Source organism: Nylanderia fulva, unplaced genomic scaffold (genome assembly GCF_048542155.1).
Source record: "Nylanderia fulva isolate GAGA-0341 unplaced genomic scaffold, ASM4854215v1 Scaffold10, whole genome shotgun sequence".
Classification (NCBI taxonomy): domain Eukaryota; kingdom Metazoa; phylum Arthropoda; class Insecta; order Hymenoptera; family Formicidae; genus Nylanderia; species Nylanderia fulva.
Genome location: NW_028189193.1, coordinates 5,594,662 through 5,610,157, shown reverse-complemented (window position 1 = coordinate 5,610,157; position 15,496 = coordinate 5,594,662). Strand labels below are relative to the sequence as shown.

Here is a 15,496-nt window from a genome sequence, read left to right as displayed (position 1 = left end):
ATATTAAGAATAAATAGTAATTAATCTTATAAGAATAAGTATATTATATTTAAGTTAGTTTTAGTAAGTAATATTTTTTTAATATTAAGAATAAATATTGAGAATAAATATATATATATGTACTAATATTTCAAAAATTATAATATTATAAATATTAATACTAAATATATTAAAAATTATAATATCAAATATTAATCTTATAAGAATTAATCTGCGCTTTCTGCCAAGCGGTGAATCCGCCCTTAGGTTGTCACTGTCAGAGTTTAGTGAGCGAGCGCTTGTCCAATCACATCAGTTCATTTCTACGTCGGTGTGAATCCGCCAAAACACAATATCGATTATCCCGTCATGCATCGCGCTGTCATGTGCACCAACTTCAAGAATGTCAACAGCGTCCAAAGTCACTTTTGGTTTATGCTGCACGGCGTCTGTCGGAATAATAGGCTACGTGCATTACAAACAGGCTTACGACAGGTAGGCGAGGAAAAGCGATAAGTGGAAGACAGTTGCGCGCTCGCGATAAAAAAATATATCGGTACGATCGCTTCATAATCACGTCGCCTTTTTTTTCAGAGAGCAACTTCATCTGGGTGTCGTGCGCGACATCGAGCGACGAGAGCGCCGAAAAGCGGAAAATGTCTACGTTCTGCAGCAGCAGGCTGAATTAGCCAAGGAATTGCGCAAGGATTGACGAGGGAAACCGAAGAATAACGCGGAGTTGTAGAATATTCTATTGCTAGAGAGAGAGAGAATTTTGAGAGAACTGTGCGCGTATTATTCGAATTGTCCGGAGCTTCCGTCATTTCGACTCCGTTTCGTCGAACTTGAGAAACGTCTTCGATTTTAATTTCTATTTCTTTTCATTTCGACGAACAATTATGGCCACTGAAGAAGAGCCTGTGGATCAACCGGGTAAGAGTTTCGAGCTTTAGAGAACGAAAGGAAAGATAAGCTTATTTGAGTACACCAGTTATACTGGTGTATATAAGGTTATAGTTCTATATATATAAGTATTACACAATACTTGTAAATGCTTCTTCTTGGACTGTTTTGCGTTGTTCTTTTCTATTTTTTTTTATTTGTCGTTATGTAATTGATGGTTCTTTTGCGAAAAAAGGGGAAACATTAAAATTCAAGATGCATCTTTGAGAAAATGTTATTGTAAACTTTAGTCGATGCACAAAGTTTATTAGATTTTTATTTTTCTCAACAAATTGATCACCTTTTGTTATATTGAATTAAATTTAAAAGCGTATATATTAGATGTTTATTAGTGTGAAATAGTATTTTATTGTAATGAAAACATTTCCAGTACAAACAGCTAAAGCGATAAATTTCTGTTTTTATAGATTTGTGTGCCATAGAGGAGAGTCTAATGAGTTTTGAGAAACTGGACAGAGCATCTCCCGATTTATGGCCTGAACAAAGTGAGTATCTCTTTTTCGGAAGATCTCTTTTGGAGTTATACATACATAATAAACATCATATATGTAGCGAGCAATGAAGTTCCAGGTGTGCATGAGTTTGTTGCTCAAAATTCACCGCAGACAGAGCCATGTTTTTGGACTGCGAATTTTACAGCGGACGACATAAGTCAATTGCATCGTGAGTTAATATGCATTAACATATGAATCTTCATCCTGTGTTGCTAAATATCATAAAAAATTTTCTTGCAGAACTGGGTAATTTAACAATGACCGGGCTTATCTCGGAAGTGAAAAAACTGCACGATTTAGCTTATCAGCTGGGTCTAGAAGAGGCTAAGGAAATGACGCGCGGCAAATATTTGAATATATTTAAACATAAATAATATTTCATAGATATTTTTTTGCTAAAAAACCAAACAAAAAAAAAAATAAAACTCGTGAAAATGCAATACCAATTCGTGTTCTTAAGAGCCATTTTGAGATGATTGCGTTTGCAATCTTAAGAATTCTCCAAGATCCATCTTGTGTATCTCTGTACATTTATGAACACAGATGGAAAAATGGTGCTTGAGTCACAACTAGACCCATATGATAGGATTCCGACCTGATAAAGAAAATATATATATATATAAACATGTGAACTACATCTGTAGTATATATACATATATATATATGTATACAAACATTATACATATATATATGTTTATGTTTGTATAACATACCAGGAAATATGAGTCCGCATATCTGTATAATAGAGGACTTCCGCTGTAACCTGAACAAGGTTCACAGTTTCCTTTGGCGCACAATTCAACAGACAGACCTTGGCTTGAATAATCCGAACATTGCTGCTTAGGTACGAGTTTTAGTTGTAATGACTGTTGCGTCGGTGGTTGTGCTGGATCACAGGGTTTTTATCGCATTTGAATATCACACATAAACACTGCTTACAATTTATGCTTATACGATAGTTTGTTCAATTAATCATATATATAATACCTTTTTGACCGGACAATTTACCCCAGCCGACAATGGTGCATGTACTTTCCAAGCTGACGTATCTGTCCTCCGGTATAAAGCAGATTGGTTGCGCTGTGGCTGAAGAAGACCGGATGTCATATATGCATTTCATTAAAACCTGAAAAACCCTCTCACATGTATACCTAAGAATTGTACATACCTGTAAAATTGATAGCCTTCTTCAAACGAAGCAAGGCAACGTTACTGGAAAAACTTGTTGCGTCGTAGCCCGGATGTTTAATGACATACGATATCTCGTGGCTACTGGTATTGTGTCCGCAAAATAAGTTATTGCAATCTGGATTTGACTCTGTATTATATTCACCAATAAGCACAGAGCATCTAAATACGAATACGAGAATCATCTATATATAATTATTGCATGCTACGATTTCAGGCTTAATTATCACAAATCGAAAATCTTAGCAACGATCTTTCGTTACATTATATATTTTCGACTGCTATATCCATATATATATACATACAACTTGTATTTGTCCGATTTCGCGAGTGCGCATGTAGCTGTAGTTAATACTGTACGCTCATTAACAATCACGCCACTGCACGAGTATTTAATCTCACTCGTTAATGTATCTGAAAGACGAATTCCTGCTAACAAGTCTCAAAGCGCATGTCTCATACAGTAAAAAAAAGGTACATAGCTAATTGACCCCTCTGAGAATTGATCAGATAGATTTAAATTCTTCAAGTAGATTTAAATTTGTACATATATCGTATACATAAAAAGTTGCTGAAGCCGCACAACTTCGTTGAGGAACTTGAAGTAGAGTTTAACGTGCTCACTAAAAAGTTATCAATGACGTTATGTGACGCAACATATATCTTGATCTCTTTCGACGTAAAGATTCAGAGAAAGGAAAGAAAGAAATTAGCGGGTTCTGGCCCAAGTAGCAAATTGACGTCATTAATGTCAAAATGACGTCATTTTGACGTCTAATGCGTCATTAAACGTCAAAATGACATTATCAAACATCGAAATGACGCCATTTTATTACCTGGGGAAATATCTTGTCTATATGTAAAATATACTTGCTTGCGAAACTGATCCTCGCGAGGAAGGGATACGATCCCAAGTCGTCTACGTTATTTCGAATGAGACTCTTCCCGCACTGAGAACTCGATTGCGTCAGTGATACATCCTGACTCGCATAAATCGGCCTTGTGGAATAATAATTGTCCACGCTACAGCAGATTTTCAGGCGCGTTCGATCGTATCCGCATACAGCTTGTCGTAATCTATATTTGAAAAAAAAAATCGACGTATGTAGATACGCCAGATACACCGAAATACGATTATCAGTATCGCGTTACCTGTGGGCGGAGAGCTCCTGTCGTTCCATTAGGGACACAACCGCGGGGCAGTGTTCGATAAATGTGCATTTCTGATCGCCGGGGCAGGAAAGAGAATTATTTTGGCACATAAAATATCGATCCTCGGAATATTCGCACGATTTCGCAGTTACTAATATCGGCAGTAAAAGCAGCAGCAATAAGCAGCACATTTTTCTAAATATCAATATAAATCAAGTGATCACCTTATATACATATATATATAAGGAATTAAAATTCTCTACTTTCGTATAATTATTAAAAAATTTTTACCAAAAAATCGACTTTATAAAAAAATTCTTTCCAGAGGAAAAATTCCTTGTTCTCTAAATTCGTTGTTCTTTCCGTACACGACGGATAACGCAAGATACTGATGCACAGATTTTTTCGATTTCGCAACCAACATCATCTGTACCGGATGATGATGAACTGATTTCGTTGCATCGTGCGCTTTTGTGCGCGACAGACAATTTCGTTTACCTCGACTAGAGCATTATTCGCGTATCCGGCGGAACTGCGATTATCACGCAAAAAACATATATATATATATATACGTGTTACGCGATTAATGTGCGTAAATTGCTGTTACGCTTTACCTAGATTTCTTAAGAAGATAACAGAAGGTTGATATAAATCGGATTCTGACGATACAAGTTGATGAATTAAAAAACAGAATTTGATGACAACAGCATTATTGTCGTTCACATATATTATATTTCTATAAAATATATTTTACGAGATATTTATATATTCTTTTAATTAGACATTGTCTGATTGCGTGAAACATCCACCTTTTGTGCGTATAAAATTGATTATATATTCGTACAATACATAACTACACAAAAGGAATTGCGTTGGGTGAATCGAGATAATAAATTATTAAGTACTAGCATAAAATCTCTTTCGCTGTATTCAGCATGCTACGAATTAATTATTTGAATTGTATTAACGAACTTTGGTTTGTAAGTGTTTCTTCTTTTTTTTTTCTTTAATTTTTACCCGAAATCTTAACAATTCGTATTTCGTCTCTCGTTCCACTCAATCGCAGTTTCGATGATGCCGGACGATCGAACGAAGTCGACGGCGACGATATTTGCTGTATGTTGCCATTTACTGTTATACCAATTTGTAACATTGATATTAACTTTCTCTGCCATTTGACGGATGCTTCCGAGCCGATTTAAAATCACGTCCCACGTGTTGGGCGTCAATTCGGCCATCGCTGATCTCGGAATCGCTCTGGGATGTCTGAAATTTGAGAAATTATTAAGATTATTCAGAAAGATATAAATAATTAAAATATATATTGTATATATTTTATATAATATTATATAAAATAATTATATTATATGAAATATACATATACAATATTATATTAGATAAAATATATATTATTATATATATTTTATATAAATATAAATATTATTTTATATAACAAAATTTTATACAAATATATAATTCATACATAAAATATATATGTATAATTAGCAGAGATACTTGTCAAACGATATAGACATATGATCGAAAGTAAAACTGCGTATAGCTGAGTATAGGGCTATAAATTTATAATATTATATGCCTAGCATAATTTTGTATTACACACCCGAGACTTTCCGTTTCGATACGATTCAGATAATTGAACAAGTCTTCGATATTTCTGACATTTCCCCATTGATGTGTTACGCAGGGCCACACGCTCTCATAGCGATTGACGACTCGTTTCTCATCGTAACCGATTATAAGTCTTTTCCCAGATGACCAAATCGTATTTAGTGTGCTGGTCCATCCGTAGCTCTTCGGTAAATAATATCCAGCAAATTGTTCCTCGAGAAATCCGACGAAATCGTGATGCACTCCCAGATTTTTCCCGAAACCTAGTAACAAGTGTGCAATTAAATAAAAAAAGTCTTATATGTTATGAGAAAGAAATTGATAGAGAATTAATGATATATATCTTATTATTATTTTGTACTTTTATTATTGTTATTACTAGTAATAATGACAAATTATATCATAAAGTATGCTTCATAAGAGATACATAATAAATATTGTGCATCTACGTTATGTAATTATTATATAATAAATATTAACATTAATATATTAAAAGATTAGAGTTTAAGTATAAATATTAATATAATTTTGTTATTATGTAAACGAATATTGTTTTTTGATACGAATTACGAATATATTATTAATTATATTTTCTAATCAAAAATATATCGAGCAATTTAAGGAATATTACCAACGGGAAATTCCTGGACGTCGAATATCACGATTTCCTTCGTGTTGTCGAGGAAGGACTTCACTTGGTTCACGACGTTTTGCATAGGAACAGATTTGAATACTCCATGATTGGCCCACCATATCGAATTCGTGTTAGGATAATGTCCCACTCTGATGTCCAGATATCGAACCCCGTAGATCAATTGCGCGAGCACGTCCACATCCTGAAGTTTAATTATCCTAACGATTACCAGCAACGGTTATTCTATATTTAATTTTTATTTCTGATTTCAGTGTGTTTCCTAGATCCTCGGCCATACTGAATTACTACAGCGGAAGCGAGAAATTAGCATGAATTTTTTTGAGCTTCGAGCTACGAGAAATAAATTAGTTTTCCCATCACTCGCGCATATTTCATTTAATTAAATATATCTAATTGTAAATCAATTTTCGCTGGAACGTGAAATATACACAGAGAAAATTTATCCTGAAAATTATGATAATCGTGGGATAATGTTGGAAGAATTGGATAAAAATTTTTCTGATTAATGTTTACTACAATAAAAATATTAATATCTACAACAATAAGATATAAAATATGTTCAATTAAGTTTACTATGTACATATTAATATTTTTTATTGCGGTAAATATCCACTCAGAGCAACTCATAAAATTTTTCCAATACCATATCGATTTTCAGGGTAAATTCTAAGAGAAAATTCTCTCCGAGTACATAAATTGAGTTACAATTTCATTAATGTAGGATTTATTAATATAAATGTATTGACTAACATAAAAAAAAGTTTTATAAAACGCGAGTGTGTGTGGGTGATACATAAAATAACTAATTTATTTTGCCCTATCGCGCAAAAAAAGAATTCACGTAATTTTTTGCTTTATAATTCGATATGCAATGAGGAAACAGGAACCTTACTGTTTAAGCTAATAACGTTCAGAGCTTTTCGTTAATTATTCGAATGAGAAAATCCCACATTTAGGAAAACAATTCCGATAGACTCGATTTTTATATGCATCGTTCAATCTCTCTTCGTGTATTGTTTATATTACAAAAGAAACAAATAATAATTTGTTAATTAATATATAATCCTTGCCTCTTTCTGGCGACAATCTATTGATTCGATTGATTATTATTATAATTATTACAATAATATATAATTTATTATTATTCGAAATTAGAGGTATTTTTGGATTTAAATTGAGGCGAAATCTGCTTCGAATTCATAAGAGGATTTGTCACGAAAAATTAATGATACAAATAATTTAATGACTTTCTCTCTCGGTGCAGTTGTAAGGAGATGTTTGCATATTTATCTAAAATTTTCCAAGCAATTTACCTGGGTTATTACGAATCTCTCGACGATATTCTCAGAGTTCGCTCGTTCATGTATCGCGTACGATGCAGAATCGTGCGTTCCTGGCAGGAACACCCTGCTCATCGGCAGTGATCCTAGAATGTCCCTCCTCTCTGCCATCCAATGAGGGTATGTTTGCAGACAGTTCGTCTGTTTTATTGTGCCGTTTCTTAGCCAGGCGACATGGTACTCTAATAAAGCGAGGTTCGAGTAAATAGCTTAGATATGTGTCCTATTAAAAAAAAAAATCTCTCGCCAGAGCACACAGAAAAATATCATCCTATTGCTAAGAAAAATAATGATTTATTTGACTTTCCTTATTTCAAGTAACAATTAGCTTTAACAAAGAATATTTTCTTCTTAATACACTTAAAATAAACTCGCATCACAAATAGAAATACTCATTATCATATATTCGAAAAAAGAAATTATTTTCTTTTCAAGAATATTATAGAATTTTATCAAAGAAAAATCAGATTTGGTTAATTTAATATTTCTCATTAAAATCTTAAACTTATTAACATCAAGAACACATTTAGAATAAATTCGATGCTTATGACGAACTTATTATATATTTGCTTGATACATGAACTTATGAAATACTTGTGAAACAGGTATATATTTACTTGTATATTTTTCTGTGTGAGAGAGAAAAGGCTAGCTAATCTTCGTATTTTTCTCGACAGAATGAAAAAAATGTTTAAATTTTTTAATGACAGAATATTCTCCGATAATTGAATAGTGAACACAAAAGTACAAAAAACAGCTGATATATCACAGAAAAAACAGTATCCTTGAAAGAATGCAAATATGCCTTGATTCAAGTATATTTTATCCTTATAATAGCGCCAAATATAAATAATTTTGAATAAAGGATAATTTGTCCTTAAAACAAAGTGCAAAATATTCTTGATTGAAGCTGAAATTTACTTATAAGTATTGCAAGGACAAGTGAGCATCGGATATAAGCGATACTTTCAAATATATAATTCTTAATTCAAATGTGACTAAGTTTGTTTTTACTATATAATGATTTTTAAAACATGAATATATTTTAAGGATAAAATATACTTCACACAAACTTATTTATTATTAAGACAAATAAAAATTTGTGATTACAAAGAGCATTCTGTGCTTAAATCAATCAAATAGCGTTCAAGAATAAAAATATACTTGAATCAAGGATTCCTTTTTTTCTGTGATCGTTAGACCCCAGCAAACACCGATATATAATTGTTACATTGCTATAATAAAACGGAATATAACAGGTAATATAACGTGTAACATCCATGTTAGTTGTAATTTCCCACTCATAGATGTAACATTTTAATATAACATATATTACATTGTAGTTATATTGTAATTATATACCAAATAGCACATTGATAAGTCAGTGCTATCTTGGGATATAATGACAATATAACTACAATGTAAATATGTAATATTAAAAATGTTACATCTATGAGTGGGAAATTAACATCCATGTTAGTTGTAATTTCCCACTCATAGATGTAACATTTTAATATAACATATATTACATTGTAGTTATATTGTAATTATATACCAAATAGCACATTGATGTATTGATAAGTCAGTGCTATCTTGGGATATAATGACAATATAACTACAATGTAATATATGTAATATTAAAAATGTTACATCTATGAGTGGGAAATTACAACTAACATATACGTTTACATGTAACATGCTTAAGTATATAACATTTATATATTGTGTTTGCTGGGACTATAAAGGGAAGAGATTAGCGAAAGAGCTCCTCCCTCGCGCAGCTTTTACCCGAGATACAGTATCGCTCGATCAGTGATCTATGCCGTAAAATTATGTAATCGCTTACGTACGTAGACATTGTCGAACGAACGTGAGACTCGAGGTGGGAACGAATGCCGCCTGCACTCCGGTCCTCTTGATGCCACTCGGCGCGTTTGGTATCAGGGTATAAATTGGCTCGAGGTCGTTCGTGGGTTCGCTCGGATAGCTGTCGTAAAGAGCTATCGTGTCGCCCGGTCGATACTTGACGTGGTTCCAATAAATCTCGATCTCCCGTATCATTTTCATGGACATTATGGGCGAGATAATCAGGCCGACGTGTGCGCGCTGGAAGTCTGAAAAGCGGAAGTAGCGAGTGTAAAGAAGATATTTCGTATCGCGAAATGGCCCGTTTTACGTTTATGTGTTCACCATTTTTCGTTATATGTTATATTCTATATACCGCAAAATTTTACTACAAATTTTATCATGTCTCATTACAAGTTCAAATTTCACTGCACATTTATTACACATTTTATCAGGTTCGATGGTAAGCCGAAAATTATCATGCTGCGTGTTAAAACGAACATAAACGAGCTGGATTCATAATATTGTGCTGCATTTAAAAATTTTTATCAAATATTTTACATGCTTATCACTTTTTTTTTTTGCATTCTTCTTAAAATACTTGAAGAATGATCACCCTTTAATATATTTCAAAATTATTGAAATTTTGTTATATATTTTAGTAAAATTGATAAAATATGTTTTATCTTATTGTGATAGATATTAATATGTTTTATTGTGGTGAATATTAATCAGAGAAATTTTTATAAAATTTTTCCAGCACTATTTTGTTCCACGATTACCATGAATTTCAAGATAAATTTTAAGAGAAAATTCTCTCTATGTGTCATAAATCCTCGTCGACGATTTAAGCAAATTATTTTGCAAAATTACAATACAGACATTTGCACAATTATGCGAAGAATTACAAGCACGTAGCTAAATTTTAGTTATAATTTAACGGGGTTAATTATATAAATTATATCATATTATAATAATTTAATAGGATTTAACTAGTTTAACTATAATTTAAGTTTAAATTATTTGTAATCATAATTCTCTATAAATGAAAAATATTAGGGACACCTAAAATTGAACTATGAGACCTAATATTTTTTCCCTGAATCTCGAATTCGGTGTCACATCTGTCAATATTCAAAGAAACCTTTTCCTTGCTCGAGATTCATATGTAATCATCTAAGATATCTAAAATTGAGCTACAAATAACTGTGTACATTTTTTCCGCGTGCATTTAATACAAAGAATCAGTGATTCAACATTCGTTGTCAACACAGTCACATGGTATTATTCATCCGTGATTTTATATATTACTCACCGTCCCCAGTTTCCGGAAGGCAGAATCCTCCGGTCGAAACGCAATCGACGATCGTTAACCAGGATAGAAGGGCGGCAACGATTGCGAATGGCCTCATTTTCGTTCGCGAGTTATGCAGGAAATCTCGTTAGTAAGTAAAATCTCTATCCGCCTCTTCGTCGTCGGGACGTCGACATTCCTCTTTGTGCCTCCACAGTCGTTTCAATTCTCTTTTCCACGAAGGCTTGTTCGCTACAATATTATATCGCTGGAAAAAAAAAAAGATGTCGGCCTTCAACTTCGGTCCAGCTCGGTTTCTCGCGCGCAATTCTCGTAAGAGTTAACAATCTTTTGCACGCGCTTCTGTCTTTTGCATAAAGCAGCGTTTATGAATATTTATGATTTGTGATATTTTCAATTTAAAATTCTCGGTCTTGTACGATGAATATATTTAGATAACATTTTGCTTTGTACACACAAACAACACACGCTTGAGAATTTTACTGAAAAATTCAGTGATTTTTTAAATATACAAACTTTATTATTAAATATATTTATCTATTAATTTTATTACGAAATATATTATGTAATATATAATTTTTATTATTAAATATATTAAATATATATTTATATATTAATTTTATTATTAAATCTATTTATCGACACTTACATCAATAATTTTCACGCTCGTACTTTTTTATTCGACGAAGCCATAAATATTTAGGAACGTTCGCGCATTCTTTAAAATTGGTAGAAAAAATTACCGCGAGTCGCACAAAGTTGCGTATCTCGTGATACAATATTTTTTTTTTATCACTTATACAATAATTTCGAATCTGACACTTGCGTTACAATATTACGACACGATGATCGATCGACTGAATGGTCTTCGATTCTTCTCACGGTTCGGCGCACTCGTATCTCTCTCCGTTGATAAATCGTGACTGATCGTCGTACGTCGCGATCAAGTCAAGTTGTGCAAGTTCAAGAACAGTGCGATGACGACAGATTCGAGAGATAGCTGCTCTGAGCGAAAAAAAAAAACAGGGCTGTATAATTTTATCCCTTCATCCCGCGTCGCGTATCTTTTAATTACAATTATCTTATCTCCCGTTCTCTTGTTACAATAATTACGAAGCTGCGCGTTCTTTGTCATCGGTCTGTCAAAGGACAAAAAATGAGGAAGATTTTTTCCCTCCTTCGAAGCTTGATGAATTTAATTAATTCGCAGAGTCGCAGAAAATAATCGATTAAACGAGCGAGTAAATAATTTATTCGACCATGTGATTGTGGTCCTTTTCAAGTGGAACAAAATGAATTAATAAATTCCCAAAATTATTAATAGCAGTCAATAGTATTTAAATAGGAGTTGTAGAAATTAATCGATCGAACTAGGGAGTAAATAATTGATTCAGCTTCACGACGTTTCGACCGTGTGATTTATGATCCTTTTCAAGTGGAACAAATGAATTAACAATAATAAGAATATTAAATCGGCTTTTAATATGAAAACACAATATACATCTCCTCCATCTCGGCCAATAGAGCCAAACGCGATGTTATTGCGAGACTTAAGAAATCTGGGAATTTGTATCCTATGGTTGGGATCTCAAAAATTCCTCTTGTTCCTCTTTTAACTTCCCCTGTAAAAAAATAGGCGAGAAAAATATTGGTCCGAAAGTCGGCTGAATCGGGAAACTGAATTAAGTCAAAGTTAACGCATTATTATACAAATTTTGTCAGTAACATTTCTTGAAATTATACAAGTCAATAGAACAAAGCGAAACATTAAGCATCATAACTCATCGAAGAACCGTCAGATTCTAAATTAATTCTAATTAATTCTTCTTAATTAATTAATGATATAAAACTATGAAGTCATCAGATGATAATTAAAAAATGGTAATAATTCACATAGTGAAAATTCAATAAATTTACTTAATTACCAGAATTGGTCGATTGAATTATTACCATTTTTTAATTAATTAAGGCGATCGGTTGAAAAAAAATAAAAAAATAAAAAAATAAACGAAATATTTGAAGAATCATTTTCGAGTATGTGGCAAGAAATGATGTAAGGGAAAAAATTCCATGGCACTGTCCCAATTTATTTGACAATCGTGAGAGAATCCGCTTACGTGGAATGTAACACTTACATTGATCGAGATTGAATCACCGGGAGGGGAGAAAGAAAATTACGACGATATTTCTTCAGCAATAAGTTGATCACGCGCGGCAGAGAAGATAAAGGATTCCTTATCGAGGATTTATATTACAAGGTCGGGACACGAAGCTCCGAATCGTCTTCGATCATTTTCGAACGCAACATTGTATTTCCGTGGTATTAAATCGTCGACAAAAAAAAGAGAAATAATAATAATAATAAAAAGAAGAAGAGGAAGAAAAGGACCGACACGCACGCAGATGCGTGAAACTATGCGGGCGATTTGGAAGATCACGCCAAGTTTCGGAGCAAAGGCTCGAGTATCTCTTTCTCAACGAGAATACGCTCTTCTTCCGAGAAGTAGCGCAACATATCGGGGATGGTGAATATTGTAGCGGTGGTATAATTAAAGGCCGCTAACAGCCCCCATCGGGGACGAGAGCCGATATCAAAGGACTTCTCTCTCCAGTCAAAAGGGGAAATTATGAGAGGAAGGGAGGAAAAAAAGATTGGAAAAAAATGTACGATGAAAGGAAACAGAAAGAAAGACGTCAAATAGTTGGTCTTTATATGTATGTGCTTGCGACATTGAGCTGCGATCTTATGTCGTTCTACTTTCTATAACGTTCGTATGTCACTCGCAGCTCTTATTAATAAGGCTCGAAAACAGCTGAGTCATGTTGCGAAAGTAAGCTCGACGTCAATTTAATGTGTAGAGCTTCTTCAAAGTTGAAATTACATAATAAAGAAATGTCTAAACAGAAGGAAGAAAATTATATAATTCACTCGTCTTTATATTTTTTTTCTTCGGAAAATTAAAATTATCAAAGTTAAATCACGAATAAATCTTTAATTAATAACAAACAAAATTATTCGCAATATAATTTTAATAATTATAATTTTATACACAGAGAATTTTCTCTTAGAATTTACCCTGAAAATCGTGGGATAATATGATATTGAAAGAATTTTATAAGAGAGTTTCTCTAATTAATATTTACACAATAACAATATTAACATCTACCCTAATAAGATATAAAAAATGTTCGATTAATTTTACCATATATATATATATATATATATATTAATATTTTTATTTTTAAATTCTAACAGAAAATTCTCTCCGTGTATATACATAATTTTTTCCGAAAGAAAAAATGTGAAAAAAAGAAATTATATAATTTTGTCTTTAAAATCTATGCATATAAAACATATACATATATACAAATAATAAGAGTTTCTCTAATTAATATTTACACAATAAAAGTATTAACATCTACCCTAATAAGATATAAAATATGTTCGATTAATTTTACCATATACATATTAACATTTTTATTTTTAAATTCTAACAGAAAATTCTCTCCGTGTATATACATAATTTTTTCCAAAAGAAAAAATGTGAAAAAAAGAAATTATATAATTTTGTCTTTAAAATCTATGCATATAAAACATATACATATATACAAATAATATATAAAAAAATGATATTTAACGGTAGAGAACTCATAAATATTCCTGTATTCTTATTAACATGTGACAAGATCTATTACATACATTTCTGTCGAATAAAAATTAAAAATACTTGTTCTCACAAAACGTAATTATTATTCAGCGTTAATGACTCACAAGCTGCAATAACGGTTCGTAGTAACGCGTTAAGAATTATGAGTATTTTTTCAGCGAATCAGTAAATCGCCGGTATGCAAGAACCATTAAGCTAAAAGCGTTAAATAGATCTTGGCACGTAAGTTTAATGCTAATGAGAATATAATACACATAGGAATATTTGCGCGTTCTGTACTTTGTGAATTATGCACAAAAGCGTGTATGTTAAATGCTTAATTTACGAGAATAAGAGATGTGTACGTTTAAACGTCGCGATAGAGAAAAAGAGGGAGAGATAAAAATCAAGAGAATCTTTTACAATCAATAAACAGATTTATTTACACTGAAAAAAAGTGACTAAATTAAGACATATTTGTTCAATACTGCCAAATGAATCATTTATTTGAAACGAATAAATATTTATTTGTTTTGAAAAGGATTTTCTTATATCAAATAAAAACATTGTCAGTTTCAAATAAATTATTTATTTGGCAGTATTGAAATAAATACTTAACTATTTTTTTTTTCAGTGTAGAAGACCTTAACGAGCAAGAATATAAAATACTTACAAAGTTGTTACAACTGGTATCATGAATTAATAATGCAACTATAAATTCAGATATATACATAATAAAATAAAAATACGCGAATACAATCAAGTTAATCATGCGGAAATATAAAGAAAAAAAGAAACAATATCTCGGTTACGTACCTGGGCGCTGATTGGCTTCGATGTTTGAAGTCGGGATGAAGAAACACCGGGCAACCTTACGGGAATAATTTTTTCATTCGTACATTGTAGTCGTCCACGTGGAGAGAATAATCCCCGACTCTTTTATTATCAACGACTGTGTTACGTCTCTCTACGATGAGAGAACGTGCGCGTCGAAAATGAAAGCGGAAACGAGGGCGTATATAGCATATACGAACGTTAACTTCGTTTGTGTATCGCGCTTACGTAAAGGAAACGTGTGTACAGAGCGTTATTCATTTCCGCTATCGTGATCATGGTCGGATGATTAAATACTATGCTAAAAAAAAAACGTAGGTATACTGCAGAGGATGTTACAAATACTTTTCAGTCACTAAAACAATAGAAATGATACAATATCAGTTTTAAGCATTACAAATTTTCAATATAATAGAATTATTCCATTTTTATATGATATGCATATATTATAAAAA

The 15,496-nt window shown here is 32.3% G+C and overlaps 4 protein-coding genes across 9 annotated transcripts; 2 read left to right on the top strand and 2 right to left on the bottom strand.

Moving 5' to 3' along the window:
- Positions 1-361: 361 nt before the first annotated feature.
- Pet117 (cytochrome c oxidase assembly factor-like) lies at positions 362-698 on the top strand. Its single transcript, XM_029304011.2, has 2 exons — positions 362-474; positions 574-698. The coding sequence occupies exons 1-2, from the start codon at positions 383-385 to the stop codon at positions 689-691; spliced, it is 210 nt and encodes a 69-aa protein (XP_029159844.1). The 5' UTR covers positions 362-382; the 3' UTR covers positions 692-698.
- A 154-nt stretch (positions 699-852) lies between these two features.
- On the top strand, positions 853-2,387 carry lin-52 (DREAM core complex component lin-52). Of its 3 annotated transcripts, none has more exons than XM_029304010.2 (4): positions 853-912; positions 1,350-1,427; positions 1,513-1,605; positions 1,677-2,387. In XM_029304010.2, the coding sequence occupies exons 1-4, from the start codon at positions 879-881 to the stop codon at positions 1,808-1,810; spliced, it is 339 nt and encodes a 112-aa protein (XP_029159843.1). In that variant the 5' UTR covers positions 853-878; the 3' UTR covers positions 1,811-2,387. The 3 variants fall into 3 exon arrangements, with proteins under 3 accessions (XP_029159843.1, XP_029159842.1, XP_029159841.1); XM_029304009.2 differs by having other exon boundaries at positions 1,507-1,605; XM_029304008.2 differs by having other exon boundaries at positions 1,495-1,605.
- Positions 1,840-4,399, bottom strand: LOC114931876 (chymotrypsin-like protease CTRL-1). Of its 2 annotated transcripts, XM_085483291.1 has the most exons (8): positions 4,068-4,399; positions 3,777-3,971; positions 3,499-3,701; positions 2,930-3,038; positions 2,605-2,786; positions 2,424-2,522; positions 2,150-2,322; positions 1,840-2,031 (listed from the first exon to the last, which is right to left on the bottom strand). In XM_085483291.1, the coding sequence occupies exons 2-8, from the start codon at positions 3,965-3,967 to the stop codon at positions 1,927-1,929; spliced, it is 1,062 nt and encodes a 353-aa protein (XP_085339417.1). In that variant the 5' UTR covers positions 3,968-3,971; positions 4,068-4,399; the 3' UTR covers positions 1,840-1,926. The 2 variants fall into 2 exon arrangements, with proteins under 2 accessions (XP_085339417.1, XP_029159845.1); XM_029304012.2 differs by having other exon boundaries at positions 3,777-4,399.
- Positions 4,400-4,469: 70 nt separating this feature from the next.
- LOC114931872 (PI-PLC X domain-containing protein 1) lies at positions 4,470-15,246 on the bottom strand. Of its 3 annotated transcripts, none has more exons than XM_029304007.2 (7): positions 15,024-15,246; positions 10,561-10,807; positions 9,251-9,514; positions 7,374-7,582; positions 6,037-6,241; positions 5,398-5,668; positions 4,470-5,042 (listed from the first exon to the last, which is right to left on the bottom strand). In XM_029304007.2, the coding sequence occupies exons 2-7, from the start codon at positions 10,655-10,657 to the stop codon at positions 4,802-4,804; spliced, it is 1,287 nt and encodes a 428-aa protein (XP_029159840.1). In that variant the 5' UTR covers positions 10,658-10,807; positions 15,024-15,246; the 3' UTR covers positions 4,470-4,801. The 3 variants fall into 3 exon arrangements, with proteins under 3 accessions (XP_029159840.1, XP_029159839.1, XP_085339407.1); XM_029304006.2 differs by lacking the exon at positions 15,024-15,246 and adding an exon at positions 11,210-11,535; XM_085483281.1 differs by lacking the exon at positions 15,024-15,246 and adding an exon at positions 11,387-11,535.
- Positions 15,247-15,496: the final 250 nt, after the last annotated feature.